Here is a 20,789-nt window from a genome sequence, read left to right as displayed (position 1 = left end):
GGTGCAGAGCGGAGCACTCCCCACGTTGTCGGCAGCCATCTTGTGAGTTTCGCCGCCCCACACTCCACCGTGGGCCCCCAAACAGTTCCCAAATGTAGGACTTTACAGATCTCCGGAGGTTCCCAACAACGGCCTCATCGGCACAGGATGGGCGAGCGCCCGATGGGGGGGGGGGCCCCCTCCAAACAGTGGCAGGCCCCACAGGCGAGAGCCAGGCGCGGGGTCCAGGACCGCCGGACAGGACAAAGGCGAAGGGACCCCTTCACACGGTCAACCCCCAACACATCTCGTCCCCCTCCAGCTGCACGGCTCAGTCATCGGGGCCGGTCCAGGATCTCCGGGGCACACGCACAACGGTTCCCACCAGTGGCTCACTTTCGCGGCCGGGGCCGGCAATCTCTTCTCCGCCGGTCGGGTCCCGCAGGAATCTCTTCTCCGCCGGTCGGGTCCCGCAGGCGAGGTCCCGGTCTCAAGTGCCCGGAGGCCTCAATCCCACCGAGGGCACAGCTGCGGATCCACAGCACACAGGGACCTCCGGACCAGACGGTGAGTAAGAGTGGGTCTTTAAAGTTCGAATTCTGTATGGAAGTAGCGTCGCAGTGCAGGATATATGGCAGGATAGTCGAAGTTGTCCGGAGGGCCGACGGAGCCGAGCTAAAAGGCGGCCATTACGTCCTCGAGCTAGGCTCCTCCTCCCTACTAAGCCTATTTCTGAACTGTAATCCCCAACACTGCTCCATAAATCTGCACAAGCTTGCAAACCCTGCTACACAATCCCCAAATCTATAAAAAACCAGCGCGCCCCTCGTTCTTCACTTACTGAAAACCGTGACTTGAAGAAACGATTCACAACCTCTCTTTCCTTCTTTCATTTAGTTGCTTGAATGAATGAATGAATGATGGGGGTTTTTGTATAGCGCAACGTTCACTCCAAGGAGCATCCTGGTGCTTTCGGACATCAGCAGAAGTAAAATAATGCAGGGGGGAGGGGAAGAGGAAGAGGGGGGGGCGAGCAACAGAAGGAAGGTAGGGCGGGTCATATAAGTGATAGTGTTTGATTGTCCGGGGTGAAAAAAAGATCCAAGTTTTTAGAAGTTGCCTGAAAGTGGGTTCGTTAGTTGTGTGGTCAGGATGTTCCAGGTCTTAGTACCAAGTGGTGCCAAGGTTTTTCCTCCATGGGTTTTCATTTTAAAGTTAGGGGTGGTGAGAAGATTTTCTGAAGTAGACCGTAGTGTTCATTTAGTTTTGTAGGGCCTAATTTTGCCTCTCAGGTATTGTGGGCCGGTTTCTTTTATTGCTTTATGTGTAATGGTTAGGACTTTGAACAGGATCCTTTTATGGATAGGCAGCCAGTGGAGAGTCTTTAGTGCCTCGGCTGAGGGGGCGCGTTTTGGGAGCCCAAGTACCAACCTTGTGGGTTTTTCTTAGAGTTTTTATGGTTTGAAAGCACATACCTGCCACAGTAAGTGCCTGTTTGTGAAAGGAAAGCGTGGGGTCGAATTTAATTCCTAGGTTTTTTGCGCTGTCTACTGTGGTGGGCGGGGGGTCTGAATTTGAGTGCCACTATAGGGTGGGATTGAAATCATTAGATTTTCCAAACAGCATGATTTCAGTTTTTGAGCTGTTGCATCGGAGATGATTTGCTTCCATCCACCTCATAACTGCGGTAAGGCAGAGATGGAATTTTTCTTCTGCTGCGATGGAATTTTTATCTAGGGTGAGGATCAATTGAGTATCATCAGCATATGCAATTGATTCAATATTGAAGGAGTCAATTACTGAAAGAAGAGGAGACATGTACAGGTTGAAAAGGGTTGGGCTCAGGGAGGAACCCTGAGGGACTCCCGAGGAGAGCAGTTTACCCTCAGATTTATAGCTGCCAAGTGTGACAATCTGGTTTCTTTGTTCCAAGAAAGATGTTATCCAGGCGAGGGCTTTGCTGTTTATCCCGATGTGCTTCAATCTATCCAACAAGATGTGATGGGAGACAGTATCGAAGGCGCGGAAAGATCCAACAGAATCAGCACTGCCTCCCTACCTTGGTCCAGTGCGAACTTGAGGGTGTCTGAGGTATGGAGCAGTACTGACTCTGTTGAATGTCCCGGCCTGAAACCAGATTGTTTGGGGTGTAGGATGTTTGAGTTTTTCAGAAACTCATTCAATTGGGAGTTGACTATTTTCTCGGCAATTTTACTCAGACAGGGGAGAAGGGAGATGGGTCTTAAGTTGGAGAGAGTGGTGGGGTCCGAGAGTTTCTTTTTTTGGAGGGGTTTGACCGCGGCCGTTTTCCAAAGGTCAGGGATTTTTGCAAATTTAAATGTAGTGTTGATAATTTGGTTAATGACGGGATTTACTATGTCCACTAATGAATGTAGGATTTTGGGCGGGCATGGGTCAAAAGGGGAGCCCGATTTGCAAGAAAGGATCGCCTTCCTGGAAATTTCGAGGCTGATTTCTTTGAAATCCTTGAGTTCTTCTTTAATTCGTAGGTCTGGGGCTGTGGGGTGCTGGGGTGAATTGTCAAGGAAGTCTTTTTTGAGGTCTCTAATTTTGTTTTCGAAGAACACTGCGATGTCATCGCACAGTTCCTGTGACGGAGGTATCTTACATTCTAGGCTGGCCGGGTTTGTGAAGGATTTACCTATTTTAAAGATAGTTTTTTGGTTGTCTTCAGCTACCTTGATGAGATTAGTATAGTGAATTTTCTTCTCGGTTTTGATTTGTAGGTGATATGTATTGAGGGCTGTTCTAAAGCGTTTCATATCCTCGGCCTCATATTGTTTCCTCCATAGCTTTTCTAGTTGTCTGCACTGTCCTTTCATGGCTTTCAGTTGGGGGGTGAACCACGGAGCTGATTTGTGTCTTATGATGGATGTATGACGTTACAACGCATTCTTTTACAACGCCTACCTTTACAATGCAAGTTTTCAACGCATACCTTTACAACGCATAGTGCTTTTAGGCGCTGGATAGTGAATAGTTTAATTTACTATTCCAACTCCAGTCCCCGTGGATAGTAGGGAAGGTGTTGGATAGTACATTAAACCTATTCCCTATCCTAGAGCGCCCCCCAGCGCAATGCGTTGTAATAGTTTGCGTTGTAAAAGGTGCATCGTAAAGGCACTGCGTGGTAGAAGTTGCGTTGTAAAGGATGTTTACCCTTATGATCTTGGCCTTTTTTATAGGGCTAGGGTATTAGCTATGGAGAGCATCCATTTATTGAATAGGTCGTTATCGATGTCAGGATCGCCTGTCAGAGTTGGTTTAGTAGATTTCGCCAGGGTCTGTAGGTCCGGATTGGCAAGCATATTATTCCAATTCCGTGTAGGGACCATGATGGTGTGTTTTTCCGTAGTGTGTCCATTATCATAGATGAATCTAAAGGGAATACGTTTATGGTCTGTCCAGGTGAGGGTGCCTGGGGAGGCAGTTATTATGTTGGTGGCGTTGGTACATATCCCGTCAAGGGTATGTCCTGCTATATGTGTGGACCCTTTGTTCTGGATTTCCAGGCCCAGGGAATTAGTGATTTCCCTAAAGGTTTTGGTATTTGGGCATTCACCTACCTCTAAGTGTAGGTTGAAATCTCCCAAGATCGTAAAATAAGAGTAGCGCACCACCAGAGAACTCAGAAAGTCTCCACTGGTGTCTAAAAAGTTACCTGTTGGTCCGGGGGGCCTGTAAACAAGTACTCCGGTGAATGTAGTGTGGGTATCTATGTTGAATTTAAAGCAGAGGTTTTCTGCATCTTTTAATTCAGTGGAGTGCGATGTGGAGCATTTCAGGTGATCTCTGTAGATAATGGCTATCCCTCCTCCCTTTTTCCCGTTTCTGTCTAGCCTAGAGATGGTATATCCTTGGGGAAGTGCCTGCGCAATGTCTGGGTTAGAGCAGTCTGACAGCCATGTTTCGGTGACAAAGAGGCAGTCAAGGGCGTGATCTGTTAGTATATCAAACACATGCAGGGCATGTTTTGGTAGTGATCTAACGTTTAAAAGACCGCACTGGAGTTGTTTGTGCGAGTTATTGGTCTCATGTGGTAGACTATACTCCCCCTTGGGGCTAGGTTTCGGGTTTATCACACATTTGCATGTGGCACAGGTCAGGGTGTTACCGTCTAATTTTGTGGGCGATAGGATGTTGCAGCCCTTAGCCTGTGTGTTGAGAGTATATAGTTGTTCCCTGGTGTAAATGTACTTTGGCATGGAACAGGCAGCATTTCTGGCCCCGGCCGCGGGTCGAGCGCGGACAGACGCAGACGGGCTTGGCTCTGGCGCGCCCGCTGCGCGCGCCCGCTGCGTGTGAGGAAATGCATCTGTTTTTAAGGGTGGTCAGGGTGAGAGCACTAGTCTGCTAACCTCCGTCCCCACCCCTGGAAGTAGTAGTCACTTCCGGCGATCAAAAATTTCCCAGTTCCCTCCACACCAATCTGAGAGAATCTCAGCGGAGGACCGGGGAAAGGGGTGAGTGAAATAACAATGGCGCAGTGATCTTTTTTTTAAAAGACAAATGTTAGATGAGGAAAGAGTTGTTTAAAAAGTTTTTAAAGCAGTGAGCAGCACAGCAGTTCAAAGTACAAGCGAGAAATAGGATTGTAGAGCGTGAACAGCAGTGGAGCCCTTTGCCAGACGTTACGCGAATGTCAGCTAATTAATTACCGCTAAAGTGGCAAGACCTGCAAATGCCTTACTTGTCGAGTCCGCTGCGTGTGAGGAAATGCACCTGTTTTTAAGGGTGGTGAAATGGATCCAAAAAAGAACCAGCGCGTGCCACGCACTGGCAGCAGGGAGAGGAGGGGGCCTGCGGCTGTTTTCCTTGCAGGAGTGAGCAGGAACTATATGTTAAAGGGCGTCGCAAGGGAATCGCCAAACGTGCACGCGTTGCATTCAAAGCAATGCAATGCATGTACGTTTTTGACTGAAAAACAGAAGCGATTGCAAAAGGTCTTTTTGCCTATGCGAGACCTAAAATACAAGTGAAAAGGCGTGCACAGATTACAAACAATATAGCAAGGACCTTAAAAAGGGAGACGTTTGCTATAAAAATGCTCATAACATAACATCATGGCTTTTCAAAGGGAAGGCCTGTCAGAAAAAAGTTAATGCATATTGTGAATATGTGACATAGGGATTGATCACCTAAAGGCATTGTATGTGTCTAGATACCAACCACCCGTCTAATGCCCATCCACACAAAAGGACTCTCTGTAGCCTGAGGGGCATATGTTAGTGGGGAGCAAGATCAGGAATCGACAGAAAGAATAAATGTGCTGGTCAATGCAGCTTGCCCTGGGGATGGAGGGGTAGGAGGAAAGTCAGGCGTCTCTGACAATGGCTGAAAGATGAAAGAAGCATTGGCATAACCTTGAACGTGTGTAGCCATGCAGCACATTATCCTGGGGTGCTGTGTCGCCAGGGATTGAAGAGCTATACAATTATTACACACAGTTTTTTACTGTGTGTGTGTCTCAGGGTGCGCTATTCCAGTGTATGAGGCCTATGCGCGATCGTACTAAGAGCATTGCATTGTTTACAGTCTGTGTCTGGCTGCAATGACTTGCCGTAAACTATTTACATAGTGTGTTTTGCGTATGTGGTGAGCACATGATCTCAATTGTGCAGAAGTAATTATCCCGACGGCTACACTGAGCTGAAAAGAGCTACATATTGGCTTTGTCAGTGCCCAGCCTCTCAGTGCAAATATAAACATAGTGAAAGATGCAGTTTGTAATGTGGTGAAATGTTTACAGTCACATATTCAGGAGGGGGTGTCATGTTTTGCTAAAGTGACACAAGGAAGTAGGGAGTTGTGCTGGTGAGAGCAAAGATCGGGGAGGAGCATTCCCTGCTTGTGTGCCATTAGATAGAGTTGAGTAGAGTGTGCGCTGCGACGAACATTATAAACTGTCCAATTTTCCCTCATGTCACAGGGACTTGTCCACAACAGTGACAAAAAAACAATACGTACATACAATAGAACAAATAAAAAGATAATGTAGCCACTTCAGAGGCTGCAAGGTCACTGATTTTCTAACCGACTTACTTTCTTGTCTGAGCTTACGTAATTATTTACCAAGGACGGTCAAGCGCTTGGAAGTGGCTAGAACGCGGGATGTTGGCACTTTACAAAATAATCAGATAAGTAGATACATTGTTTTATTAAAGGACAATTAAAAATGTTGGGTTGCACACCATGCCAACTCAATAGCTTTCTTTAATGAGCTGAGAAAAGAAGAAACTTTACTTGATCCTTCAATGATTCGGTCATAAGACTTGAATGAATGAATGAATGAATGATTATTTATAATGCGCGAACTTAACCCAAAGGCATCAAGGCGCAGACTAAAACATAAACTATAACTGGACAATTTACAGATACAGAAAACGGACAGCAGAATAAGGAATCAGCGATAGGCCTGGGAGAAGAGCCAAGTCTTCAAGAGCTTCCGAAACGAATTCAGGGAAGGTTGGTTAGAGAGCTCAGGGGGAAGATTGTTCCACAATTTCGGTGCCAGAGTGCAAAAGGCTCTTCCTCCCCATTTTGCTTTTTTGAATCTGGGAACCGACAACAGATTTTTTGAGGATGATCGGAGGGTTCTCTTGGGGGAGTAGGGATTGACCAGGGCCTTCATGCCTTCGGAGCCAGAGCCGAAAACGGCTCTGTACGCCAGACATATAATTTTGAAGGAGATTCTAGAATGTATGGGGAGCCAATGGAGGTCCTTTCTGGCCTGAGTAGCAGATGATAGCTTTGGAAGGTTTAGAACCATCCTCGCAGCAGAATTCTGGACCATTTGAAGGCGGTGGAGGGCTTTCTTGTTTATGCCCCCATATAGCGCATTGCAGTAATCAAGCCTGGAAGATACCAGGGCAACGGTAGACTGCTTGCGAGCGTCTAATGACAGATAGGGGGCGATTTTTTTGAGCATGCGGATGGTGTTACAGCAGGTGGATACAGTTCTGTTCACCTGAAGCTCAAAGGAGAGGGCCGAGTCGAAGAGAACACCAAGGTTCCTGGCCGAGTTGGTAGGTTGGGGACAGTCTCCTAAAGAGGGAGGCCACCAGTCCTTAGACCAGATGTGGGGGTTTCCTCCAAAGACTAGGACCTCCGTTTTCTCACCGTTAAGCTTCAGGTAATTGCGCACCATTCACTTTGAGACCGCTTCCATACAAGATCGAAATTTGAAAGCGGCCTCGGTGATCGGTGAGGTGGAGGAGATAATAATTTGGGTATCATCTGCATAAGATAATATTTGATACCCAAAAGATCTTATTACTTCGGCAAGTGGGGTTACGTAGATGTTGAATAACAGGGGACTCAGGGCCGAGCCCTGAGGAACCCCACATTGCACTTCTTTGGAGGAGGACAGAAACCTACCAAGCTGAACCCTGTGTTGTCTCTGTGAAAGAAAGGAAGACAGAAGACTTAGGGCGCTTCCTCTCACCCCTATCCCCTTCAGCCGGTCAACCAGGATTGAAGGGGATAGGGTATCGAAAGCTGCTGTGAGATCCAGAAGTACCAGCATTCTTGTCCAGCCTCTGTCTACCTCGGTGCGGATGTTATTAGCAACTACAGTAAGGGCGGATTCGGTGCTGTGGGCAGCCTGGAACCCTTGCTGGGAGATGTCAAGAAAATCCGTTTTTTCAAGATAGGAAGTTAGATGCAAATTGAGGTGGGCCTCAAGCATCTTTACCGGGGCTGGAAGAAGGGATATTGGTCGGAAGTTTTTTAGGACTTCCGGATTAAGCGAGGGCTTTTTTAGGAGGGGCTTTACAGCTGCCGCTTTCCAGGGATTGGAAACGAGCCCTCGTCAATAGCCAAGTTCATGACTTGCAGAAGAGGAGGTAGAACAGAAACTCTGCAGGCTTTCAAGATTTTAAGGGGGCAGGGGTCAAGAGGGGAGCAGGATTTGGTGGCATCAAGAAGGTGGTTAAGTTCCTCAAGGGTTACATGGGGAAAACTGGAAAAGTTTGGCAGGGGATCCAAAGGATAAGTAGTCTCCCTGAGTACGGGCGAGGGGAGGGAGGGCAGGGGAGTACTGTTTGTGTCTAATGTAGTATTGGAGGATTTAAGGGAGCTGTAAATGTCCTCGATTTTAGAATGAAAGAATCCTGTGATATCGTTGCATAGTTCTTGCGACTCATTCACTAATTCAGATGATTTGGGAGTGGCTAGGGTATTGATAATTTAAAAAATATCCCTGGAGGATTTCAAAGAGGTAGTGATTTTGGTAAAATAGTTCTTTTTTTTCTTTGTCAATAGCATTTTTATATTTTCTCAGGGCAGACTTATCTAGGTTTTTACTTAAAGGGTCTTGATGGGCATACCAGGCTCTTTCTTTCTGTCTGCATTTTTGCCGGAGAGATCTGAGTTGTTCTGAGAACCATGGTGATGAGGGGCTCTTTCACATTTATTTACTTATCGGTATATCTCTAATACTCCATTAACTGATGGCCTTGGAGGGCTAGGTAGGTAAACAGTTTGCTAGATGGAGGGAAGGTAGAAGATTAAATGGAAGTGTGCAGAATGTTTAAGATACAATATATCTTGAGAGTGAACAAGCGGTTGAATGTTGGTTCCTTGGTTGTAGCACTATACAAAGTAACACACAAATCAGCCTAGCACGTATAACCCTCAAAAGCAAGCGTTTTTTTGCTAAGATATTTTAAGACGCTCCTTAAGAAATATTAGATGAATTTGAAATAAGGAAGTCACAGTAAATGTCTTTAGCATGCCAAATAAATGCTCATTGTTGTTCTTGTTTTTTTTGTACTTGTGGTGCCCAGATCATGCAGAACTATTTGAGTAAAATTACTTTTAGGTCCTCAATGGTGTGACTTTGGGAGCGATCTCAACCTTTTGTCAAGGCACAAGTCCCTCAACTGCATGAAACTCCACTTAATTAACTGATCACAACCAGCCAAGAAAGGACGCAAAAAAAACCACAGCGAAGAGACCTAGGTCATGGCAGCCATTATTCATTCTGTGCAGCAGATAAGTATCTCAAAGTGGGCTGTACTCCTGGAAGTACTTACTAGTCGAATTCCTGAAGAAGGGCTGTTGACTTTACCTCACTGAAATTGATATTTCTCTGTCACTATTTAAGAGCATGAGATTAGTATGCTCGCCTGAGCACACACTGCGTTGTATAGGTTACAGAGCTGGCACTCTGTAAGATAGTAAGGTAGATTGCACTGCTGATGCCAGGATGTCTCACTTACTAGAAAGACATTTCTTAAACGGTTACAGTAAATAGTTTCCTTACTTAGTGACAACTTGCTTACTTAGGAGACCAAATGGCTCAACAAGTTGATCGATAAACAAACAAGCATGGACTAGAAAATGAACGATACAGGAGGGGGGCAGCAAGCAACGCAGGAGGAGCGCAAGCAACAAGGTGGAAGATGTAAATGAAATCAGGGAGAAAGAAGACTGACTGCAAAGCACTGGAAGGAGTTCTAAAATAAGCGGGCGACGTGCAGAAACAGCAAGACTATGGAGGGTGGCAGGGGCAGGGCAAACGGGGAGAGGGAAGATTAACTGTAATGCACTGGTAGGAGTAATGGTGATAACAAGATGACACGATAAATGCCCATAGGTAATTATGGAGCGGAGTGACAGGGAGACCTATCGGGCAGAGAATGGCCAGTAAGATGTGCTCTGGCCCGCGGACCTATAGGCAGGAGCAGCCACTCACTTAACTCCCTGTAATCGCGCAGCTCTGAAACTTTAGTCTCTTGTCTTTAAGGCCCGCAGATCACCGTGTACGTCTGCTGCATGGTTGGTGCGATCCTGTCGAGGCTTGGAGGAGCTGGGTCGTGTACCATGGGGCCATCCATGCTCGAAGGAGAGCCATCGTTGCTGCGAGGCAGTCTTGACTTGGCAATTTGGGAGAATCATTAGGAATAAAAGCAGTATTCAGAATTTTCCTCGCGGGGAGCTAGAAGAATGTTGGTGATTTTAGGGAAATGTAACAAGATACAAGATTTACAGGCAACAGCAAACACAGGAAGGAGACTAAACAAACAACAACATTGCTCCGTGGGAGGAACCAAAAGAAATAAAAGGAGGGACAAAGAGGAAGGACTAACCACTATCATGTAAGCATTTTTTGAAGGACAATGAAAGGGTAGAATACAAAGGCAATGTTCGAGCTGTAAGCCTACAGACTTAATACAGCATGTCTCGAAAAGACAGCGCTGCCTAGGCTCAACCTAAAAAGACAAAACAACACATTATGGAGGAATGGTATCAAAGTCTTGTGATAGGCCAGAAAAAAGGTTCATATGTAAAGGGTGGGTCTGGTAACAGGGCTAACATGTAAATAGAGGGACTAGAACATTTATCTGGCTCCTGTTTGTTACTAATTAAAAAGGAAATGTATAAAATGTGCCTTTGTATGCAATGAGCACAATAGGATCGTTACCATATGGAGAGCCTGTGGGGTCTTGTTTGTGTACTGATGGGTTTGGTACAACTTTAGTCGGATGTACAGAGATTATATGTAATCTCCTTTTGATGTAAAGGGCGCAATGCAAGTCTTCTGTGAAAAGAGATGCATAAAGAGCCTCATGTGCAGCATGGAAAGGCAGAGTGTGTGTTTATTAGACACATTGCATAGTCAATGGATCAGATAGGTATCTTACCATAAAGGTCACTCGATTCTCGAACTTCAGTTTTGCGTGTAGAGTTGCTGGAGCAACACAGTCCAATGAAATAGCATCCACCTTGACAATAACTAGCAACTGTACCATGACACCTGTGGGAAAATTAGAGCAGTGTCAGGAAGTAAAACAGACTAAAGTTCTCATCCATTTGTGAAGCGGTGTGTGTGATATTTAGATAACTCTCATATAATACTCCACGAATTCCAATGCATTACTACTATATGTGACAGGAGTCAATATTACTCATTGCCTTAAACCTAGGCGGGCCATCACTTGACCCTGTGAAGAACACAACTGCCTATGACACTCTTTGATTTATTGGGCAAGTAATGAGCTTCAGTGGGCTTTGTGCCAGATCATTCCATTTTGGTGGCAAACCTTTGTAAATGCAAGGGTTTTAACTTCATAAATCAGTGTCAAAGTAGCAATTCCACTGCATACAGATGACTGTTCTAGGGGCTAAAATCCCAAAAGCTCTACTAAAACTACTATCAAGGACCCTGGAGTACAGGAACAAAATTATAATAATTCATGCAAAATCCAAAGTAAAGGCATGTGGTCACGAGACAAAGGAATACAACTTAGGAAAGCTCCCTTATCCCTGCCTATATCTTGGAAACACTCTTCCTTGGTAGCTGCTGAATTGGTGAGACCAGGGAGCAGCAGAATGGTGCACCATACTTTGCTGTTTGATGCCTGTAAGCTGCCGAGGTGTAGCACCTCTACTCCAAGGGTGATTGTTGGCAATTTGTGCAGTGGTGGCAGTCCACCGGGGTTTTTGGCAGATGCACAGCAGCAGGACAAGTTGATTTGTCGTGATTGTTTGGACAGGTGCAGGCAGGGTTTAGCACCAAAACATCTGCAGCTGGTCATCAGTTCTTGCTTTCTTCGCTTTTCTTTGTTCTTTTCTTGTGTCCATCGAATCTGAGTTCCTGGTGTCAAGGGTGCCACTTAAATACTCAATTTAGGGGCATTAAGGGGAGTGTAAGGTAGTAGCCAATGAGCTACTTACCTTTGGGGTGCCTACACCCCCTATATGATCACTTACTGTGGGAAGTGGGCATAACCCTGACCCAGTGTATCGGATTTCAACAAAAACCAAGATGGTGGAATTCTTCTCTTCATGTTCACTTCAGGTAGCCCACATCAGGGGTGTAACTAGCCTGATAGTGAACATATCTCCTGACTAGCTAATTTTCGCACCTGTCCTGGTGCCAAATGGGCTGTGGGCCAGGGGGTGGCATTACCCCTGTCTGTGGAAGCCGGTGTTGCATATCAAAGACAGCATAAGCCTTTGAAGCCTTCTGCCATGATATGCTGATTACTAGACATCCTGCTTGAAACAAATGACAACACCTTCGGCTTAAGCAGACATTATTTCTGCCCCCAGAGTGCATAGGTTCTCACCTGCAGGGGGTCAGAATCCTATCTGTGGTGTCAGGCTATTCTACGCCTGTTAGCCAGAACATTAGAGGTTGGTAGGTTTTTAGGAGGCACCTCTGAAGTGCCCTCTGGGCGCATGTCTTAATAAAACCACTACGGGCATCAGTATGGTTTTATTAAGACAAGGTGTTTGATACCGAACACCATATGTTTCAGTGAAGTCATCATGTAGCTGGGGAACTCATATTAACCAGTGCCCAGAACATGTACTTAAGAGGCCTTTCCTGTTCACTTGTGCTATCTAGTAATTAAACAAGACAGCACAGGGGCATATGGATAAGTTACTTACCTGTAATCCTAGTTCTCTTCCAGGGGTATCCTCATCAAAGTCATAAGCACTGAATATTCCCGCCCACGTGCGGGGACCCCGGAAACAATATAAAAATATATATGTAAATTACATATAAACAGCCCCACATATGTGTATGCACATATATCATTTTTCAAAAGGTTCAGCTGATGATTTGATGTTGGCATTGGAGGAACGGGTGGAGGCAGGTGTTTGAAACGAAGACAGTATCCATTCTGAAGTGTAGTTAACACCCATTGGTCTTGTGTGTGCTTTGCCACTCTGTCATATGATGCGCAACGCTTCCCCCCCACTGGAGTGGTCAACGGCGCTGGGGGAAGGAAGGACTCATTGCTTGGACTAGGACTTGTTGGAATTGTTGCCCTGGCGCTGATTTCCACCTCCTCTGGAATTGCGCTTGCCTCTGAACTGAGACTTCTGCTGCCCCTGCTGGTCCTGACCCTTCTGCCAGTGAGGGGTTTGAACCCTCTTTTTAGAAGAGCTCTTATTGTAGGAGCGATATTTCCTCCGAAATTATTTCTTCTTCTCAAGCCCTACGGCTTTAAGAGTGTCCAACTCTGACTTCATTCGCTGCATTTCCTCGTCAGTACTTGCCCCAAACAAAGATGTCCCTACAAAAGGCAAGTTCAGGATTCTAGCCTGAGCCTCTGGTTTTAAGGCTGTAAGACACAGCCAGGAGGACCTTCTGGCAGATATCCCATGCGCAAAGCCATGCGCTGCGAGGGTAGTGCCGTCCGCTGCAGCGCCGATAATCTGATTGGAGACCTGACTGCCCTCCAAGAGAATCTCCTCAAAATCCTTTTGGTCGTCTTGCGGGAGTTTTTCGACACAAAGCTGCGGAGAACCCCACAGGGATCTGTCATAACGCCCCAGGAGGGCTTCCGCATTCGAGACCTTGAGAAATGAGGCTGAGGGTTACAGACTCTTCTCCCCCACGAATCCTGAGATTTACTTTCCTTATTCGATGGCACTGTCGAGGAGGAAGCTACCGCACTGGATTTTCTCGCCGCCACTATAATCACAGAGTCTGGTGGTGGATCGGCCCTGAGGAAAAGATGGTCCCCTTCTAGCGAGCGGTACTTTTTGAGAATCCTCGCTGGGGCGGCCTTGATCGTCGCTGGAGTGAGGAATACCTCCATCACGGGTTCTATAATCCCGGGTACCAAAAGTAACAGAGGCTTTGGTGCAGATCTGTGATGAAACGCTTCAAAGATCACCGAGGTCTTGACTTGAGGAGTTGTCATGGGCACCCCCAGTTACAGAGCACCTCTGCTCAAAATGTCTTGAAAAGTGAAAATATCGTCTATTGGAGATATTCTCGATGGAGGACTGTCCGTCAAGGTCGGAGAATAATCTCTATGAGAGCGGGTCGGGGAAGACAAAGAAGTAGTTGGAGATCTGTGCTCCCGTCTCCTGCTCCTAGACCTTGACCTTCGTCTACTGGTGCGCACCTGGGAGCGTGATCGTTCTATGGGCTGCAAAACTTGCCTGCCTTGATCGCTTGCAACCTGGCCGCTGTTTGCTTGTCTGGAGCACAGTGATGAAGAGGCCTATTTCATCTTGGAGATAGCCTGATGGGAGGCGACTTCTGTGTGTGCTCTTCCGGGGGTGGTAAATCCGCCTGCTCATGCCGCGAAAGTGCGGGAGAATGCCTTGACCTCTCACTGTCGGAGGAATAGATGACCACATATGGCGATCTATTACGGTGAGAAGAACGAGAGCCTGAAGAGGATGATGACAGGCTCACTGTAGACGTGTTTCCTCTTGGAAGGTGCTTAGAAGGAGATCTTGTGTGGCTCAGAGAAGCACGATCCTCTGATTCTCTTTCTTTTAGCCGCCTGGCTCATAGTCACTGGAGAATGTTCTATCGATCTAGACTTCTCCCTAAGAAGGATTCTCCTTCCGCAGCTGAAGCCGACCTTGGAGACCTCTGTTGTGACCGAGGCCTATGACCTGGCGACGGAGTTGGCAAACTCGACGTCGTGGTAAGCTTAGACGCTGTGGATTGGGACTGCGCCGAGGGTTGATGAACTCCCTCCAGAGTCTTGTGTCCCGAAGACGACCTCCTCTGGGAACATGAGGGAGAGACTTGCCTCGACGACAGATGCGTCGACGCCGGTGGTGCGATGTCGACGGAGATCTTCTCGACGTCGAACGCCGGTGACTGGGCGACGACGGAGTTTGCTTCGATGTCGAACGTCGATGGAGTGACGTCGACGGAGACTTTCTCGACGTCGAACGCCTATGGAGAGTTTCTCGACGTCGATCGCCTTGACTGGGTGACGACGGAGGTTGCCTCGACGTCGAGCGTCGATGACTGGACGACGACGGAGGATGCTTCAACGTCGAACGCCGATGACTGGGCGTCGACGGAGGAAGCTGCGATGTTGAAGACTGATGATGAGGCTTCGACGACGGCTGTCTCGACGTCGAGCTCCTATGCTCAAACGGAGACCTCTCTATCGACGCTGCACGTCGCCCTGTTGACGGCAGCGGAGGTACCTTGTCTCGCGACGTTGTCGAAGGAAGGTGATTCGTCTTCGCTGTCGCCGACGGCATCTTCGACGCCGATCCCGACGCGAAGGAGAACAAGTCGGGACTTCTCTCGACGTCGACCACGTCTTTCGTTTTTTTCTGTCTCTTAGGAGACCTACCTCTCTCGGAGAGTCCATAAATCCTTATCCTCTCTCTGTCTTTGAGAGTTCTTCTGGACAAAGTCTTGCAGTGAGTCTCAGGGAGACAGGGGATACACACAGGATGTGTATCAGTCTTGGCCTTCTTCCCACAGGAAGGGCAGTTGTCAAAAAGAGAAGGCATTTTGAAGCTCAAAAAAGGTAGCACTAACTCTCTAAGGTTAAAAACCGCCGAGTGAAATCAAAAATTGAAGAAAAACACCAATAATTTTTGACAGAAAGTCAAAAAAGGTGGGAGCTGTTAAACCAGGGTCCTGACAGAAGGAGCCGGAAAGAACAACTGACCTAACTGTCACCCCTGAGGCATGATGGGAACCCAGGGGTCATGGCTGCCTTAAAGGCACGGTGCCAGTTTTTGTTGAAAATGCTTTCATTTTCTATGCTATTGGTTTTCAATGCAGCCTGTGGCTAACAATGTCTATTTATTAGCAATCTTCAGGAGTAATGAGTGTTTTTGCTCATTAAATCACAAAGTTCAAGGGCTATTTGATCTAATGTGTTTTTTATTTCCTTGCTAATTTCAGTGCATGTATGAGTAATTACATTGTTTAACCTCAGTTTTGGGCTGCATTGGTGTGAGGAAAAAATTATATATGTGCATACACATATGTGGGGCTGTTTATATGTGATTTACATATATATTTTTATATTGTTTCTGGGGTCCCCGCACGTGGGCGGGAATATTCAATGCTTATGACTTTGATGAGGACCCCCTGGAAGAGAACTGCTCATGCAGATATGACCACACATGTAATATAATGCACCCTACCTTAGGGCTGTATGGCCTGCTGTATGGGTGACTTACATATATTACATGAAGTGCCTGGGGACTTGGCATACAGGTGTGTGCCAAGTTTTTTTTCGATTTTGTCTGCACCAAGTTCTTTTTTCAATTTTGTCTGCACCATTTCACACAGCCTGCAATGGGCGTCTGCATGGGTTTGGTGGTAGGTCCCTTAGGGTGGCACAATACATGCGGGGCAGCCTTTAGGGACCCTCATTATTACCCATGCCCTAAGTACCTGGGGCACCATTTACTAGGGGTACCCATGCCCTAAGTACCTGGGGCACCATTTACTAGGGACTTAATGGGGAGCTAAAAGTATTGCCAATTGTCTTGTGGAACAATTGCACAGTTACCTTGTTGTTGGGAAAGAACACTGGCACTGTGGACCTGGTTAGCAGGAACCCAGTGCAAGCAGTGCATCAAACACAAGGTACAAAATGGGGTTGAGCATGTCAGAAAGGGGCATTTTTCTACACTTGTAAACTTGGAAAAAAGATGCAAGGTCATTCATGATGGAGAGAAACAGTCTGCCAGAAGCAACTAAAATAAACAAAAGATAAGAACATGTAGATTTGAGTTTTGCAAATGCGACAAGCTGGATGCCGGCATGCTTCACCACATATTCACAGCCTGTACCTAGTATAAGCTCAGAAATGTGGTCAAGAGGCTGGCAAACACTAGAGTTGTTGGACAAAAGATCTAATATCATAGTTTCATTCTGTGAACAGGAACTGTGGAATATGTGTGCCTTTTTCTCCTATTGAGAGCATCAGGAAACAATCAGCGTTTCAAAGACTTGAGGGAGAGGAACACATTTATAACGTTTATACCATTAGGGGAAAGAGCCTTTACAACAGGGTTTTTACCACATTGTGCCTTTACCACACATTTTTTAGCATGAGTGTTTTTACGACATGTATGTCTTTACAATGCATGCCTTTACCATACATTTAAGGTAAGTTGGGGGATGAGGGGGTCTCCTCCCACAAATCCATTGTTTTTATATATTTATATAAACAATGTGTAGTAGTGAAATGCGTTGTAAAAGCATATATGTTGTAAAACAATGCAGGGTAAAAAATGTGTGATTAAGGCATGCAATGTATTTCTCTGCGTTGTTCTATCATACAACCCTTCCTAGTCCCCTTGTGTCTGTAAGATGCATATCTTCACAGCCCCGCCTGCCACCAGTGCAGACTATTCCCTTTGATCTTTTATTAACTCTAGGAATCTGTAACCAAGTTCATGGCTCTACATGTGAGACCCAAAGGGGGGGTGGTGTGAGACCCTACATGAGCAAGAAAGGCATGAGTTTTCATTTGATGATGATTGGCTATGTAGTGCATCTTTTTTAAAGTATGAGCAAGCTGGTTAAGTCTGCAATACAAGTCATTTGGGCTTTCTGATAAACTGAAAAAGATCCCTCAACCAAAACAAGGGTCAATATTTTTTGAGGGCAGGTTCTGATTAAATCGAAAGCTGACTTTCTTACTTAGTAGTGGATGGTTCTCAGCAACAATACTTTTAAGTACTTCTCAGCAAGCAGGAAGCCACCAATACAGAATGGCATTGAGTTCAGTGCGTCATTGTTGCCAGAATCGCAGTGATGCCATCGGCCTGATTTAATCTACAGCCATTGGTGGGGCATCTGTGGGCACCCTGCAGCACATACACCAGAAGTATGGAAGACTTGGACGAATGAACAGAGATCAGGAGCCCTGTGTTAGGTAGAGATATTTAGAATTGTATAAAGTGGTGTAAAGGAACATAGGTGAGATTAACAGTAGTGAATGTTTCTAAGCACAGGTGAGGAACTGATAAGTTGGCTATGGGTAAGGAAATGTTAGGCTATATTTTCCACATATTCTGTAATTGGCATCTGCCTGCTGTGGATGTAGTAGTTATAAATGTTTCCATGTTCATTCAGGTTGATATGTAGTTTTAGGTTGCTCCGCAGCTTCTTTTCCTGGGTACCTCTGTCTCCCTTTCTGACAGTATTCCTAAAAATAGTAGCCAAGCCTTGAAGATATATCATCAAGATTCCTATATGTGGAGTTAAAAATAGTAAAAGTACCTATATATAGTTCACAATACTGTGGTGCTTGATATTCTGACAATGACATTTTTGGAGGCCTTATTTACAACACAATATTATGTGTGGATACTATGAAGCAGGGACCCTACAGTTCCCTTACCTCCTTTAGAGGTACAGAAACATAAGCTGACTATGGCTTGAGCAGCATGTCTACCATAGGGCAGCCTCCTTTGATGCTTTGGGAGAACTGCTAGTAGAGGGGTCTTTCAAATGCATACATGTCATGCCCATGCCTTGACAGACCAGGCTGGAAAATAATACATGGCCCCCACATGCTGGGAGAAAGCCTCCTATACATCAGGACCACTGTTCTCTTCCAGAAGTCCCACTTGGCATTTAACTTTGCCAAAAGTACTGTTGGACCTGACTCTTTTTCCAGATTTATCCCCTAACTTTTTGACTTCTTTCTCCTATATTTCTGACCATCGTTTTTTTGGGCTTTAGGACTCTGGGCACTTTATCACTGCTAATCAGTGCTAAACTACATGTGCTGTCTCCTCTAAAACATGGTACGATTGGCATGTTTAATTAACTTGTAAGTCCCTTCTACAGTGGTATCCCATATACCCATGGCCTGCAAATGAAATGCTACTTGTGGGCCTGCAGCGCTGCCTGCCATTGGAGCATCTTGCGTGCGCAGTTTACTGTCACTTTGACTTTCCATTAAAAATGACTTGCCAAGCTTTAAGCAGACTTTTTACTACATATAGGTCACCTCTAAGGTAGGCCCTAGGTAGACCTATGAGCAGGGTGCTGTGTCATTTAAAGGTAGAACATGTGCCTTTATTGTGTTGTATGTCCTGGTAGTGACAAACAGCCTATGATTCTCACTGCTGTGAGTCCTCCTCTTATAATCCCACATTGGGAATTCCATTATACATGTTTAAGTGGTAATTCCTGATCTGAAAGGAGTAGAGTTGCCATGTTTGGAATAGTGGTGATAAATTGTGCTTACTGCTGTGGTTGGATTTTACATTACTATTTTGGAAATGCCACTTTTAGAAAGTGGGCATTTCTCTGTGCTTATGTTTTTTTGTGCTTTGCAGCCTGACTCCAATCGACATCTAGGGCTGGGTGACAGCAACACTTAGTGCACACTTTTCAGACAGCCATCACAAAGGAAGGGTTAGGTGGGACAGGTCTACATCTGCATACTGATAGTCTTCGTGGGCTGGGAGAAAGGGAGGCAGGGCACACTATGTCCTGCCCTCACACAAAGCGTTGATTTACCTCTTACGGATGTCGGCAGTCAGGGCTGGGTTGAAAGGGATCGTTGTGCACTTCTAAGGTTTCTTTTTAAATCACCCCCTACATCAAAGGTGCTTTGAGTATAGGTACAGGGGCTCTGACCCCATGTTGGGGAAGCACTTTTAGATCTTGAACCTCAGACAGAAGGACTGGCGCAGACCAAAGTACTCATTTGGACTGTTTTTCTGTTTGTTGCACTGCTGCCTGCTGCACCCCGACTCTGGTGTCACCAGACAGTTTCGGACCTGTAACCAGACATCGCTGGTGCTACACTGTGCACATTGCCAGAAGGAATTGCTGTGCTGCCAGGAGGGATTGCCACTTTGCAATCTGCTCTGCTGCCTACTACCTATGAAATGTGCATTAAAGGCTAGCCCCTGTTGTTGGGAGTTCTCAGGGATACCAAAGTTCTTCCCAGTGAAGCTGCACTCAAAAACTCTGCATTTGTTTTCACCCTCGAGCAAAGCCCTTTTTTAGCACATCGCTTCATCCTGACTCGAGGAGTAGCGCCCAAAGGCGATCAGCTGTTTCAATGGCACTCCCGGGTATGCCTCTTCCAAAAGCGCTGAAGCTGGCTGAGTACCCGGAGGAGCAGTGTTCTCCCCTTTTCTACGAGCGATCCCTAGCCGGCATCAGCTGCGTGCACAGGTTGACTGGGACAATGCTTCTATCTGGAAAGTCAGCCGTCACTGCGGCTCCACTGCAGGCACATCGAGACGCGCTGATCATGGCTGCTTCCCCCGTCCTGGTACCTACGATGATCAGCTCATCACAGCCACTTGGCAGTTAGTCTGCTTGACACGCCTTGAGCACGATCAGCCGCAGCTTGCCAAACTGGAGAGCGCAGCATGGCAGTGCGTTCTTCCTCGCTGTCCTTGTGAGGACAAATTTCAATCTTCCTTGAGACTGCCGACAGACCTCTCAATCTCTACAACCACTGTTGTCGTTTCTAGTGGAAAAGCATTACCATAAGGCTTCCAAAATGAGCCCAGCTTGATTAGGCACTGCTTGTATAGTTATACTTACAAATTGCATATCTCTGGATATATTTATTGGATTTATGTTGTGGGCTTGTTTAAATCAAGATAACAAGCCCTATCTTTGCATCTGCATACTTGGAAAGTATATGTGATATTTATGTTGTTTTGGCCTTAAAGACTTTATAATACAATAAGCTATTTTTATAAAAGCCGTGGGACCTCTTTTGTGGTGCATTCACTGTCTCACTAGTGCGAGTGTGTTGCGCAAATGGTTTACACATTGCCTCTGATGATCAGCCTGACTGTTCTGCGCCAAGCTACCAGAGGGTGAGCACAGGTTATTTTTGATGTGTAATTTACTTGCTCAGACTAGAGTGGTGGGTTTTGTCTGGCTTAGGTATGTACCCTAGCCAACCAGAAACCCTAACAAATACATTTACTGAAAGTCCATCTGGCACATTAATAAAATAAATAATAATACCACATACCTCACCAGCATCTCTCCTCTGCTTCTCTGGAACCAGGAAGCACCCAGGCTCCCCATAGCCAATCACAATGCAATGCAG

At 46.1% G+C, this 20,789-nt stretch overlaps 1 protein-coding gene across 4 annotated transcripts in view; it reads right to left on the bottom strand.

Moving 5' to 3' along the window:
• The window catches only part of IL34 (interleukin 34), a 920,960-nt gene that overhangs the window by 620,441 nt on the left and 279,730 nt on the right, over positions 1-20,789 (bottom strand). For all 4 annotated transcript variants that reach the window (XM_078671356.1, XM_078671358.1, XM_078671357.1 and 1 more), the window contains exon 2: positions 10,647-10,759. In XM_078671356.1, coding sequence (XP_078527482.1) covers positions 10,647-10,759 — 113 coding nt within the window. The remainder of the gene's footprint in view (positions 1-10,646; positions 10,760-20,789) is intronic.

The sequence above is a fragment of the Lissotriton helveticus genome, chromosome 12 (genome assembly GCF_964261635.1).
Source record: "Lissotriton helveticus chromosome 12, aLisHel1.1, whole genome shotgun sequence".
Classification (NCBI taxonomy): domain Eukaryota; kingdom Metazoa; phylum Chordata; class Amphibia; order Caudata; family Salamandridae; genus Lissotriton; species Lissotriton helveticus.
This window is presented reverse-complemented; position numbering and strand designations above follow the sequence as displayed.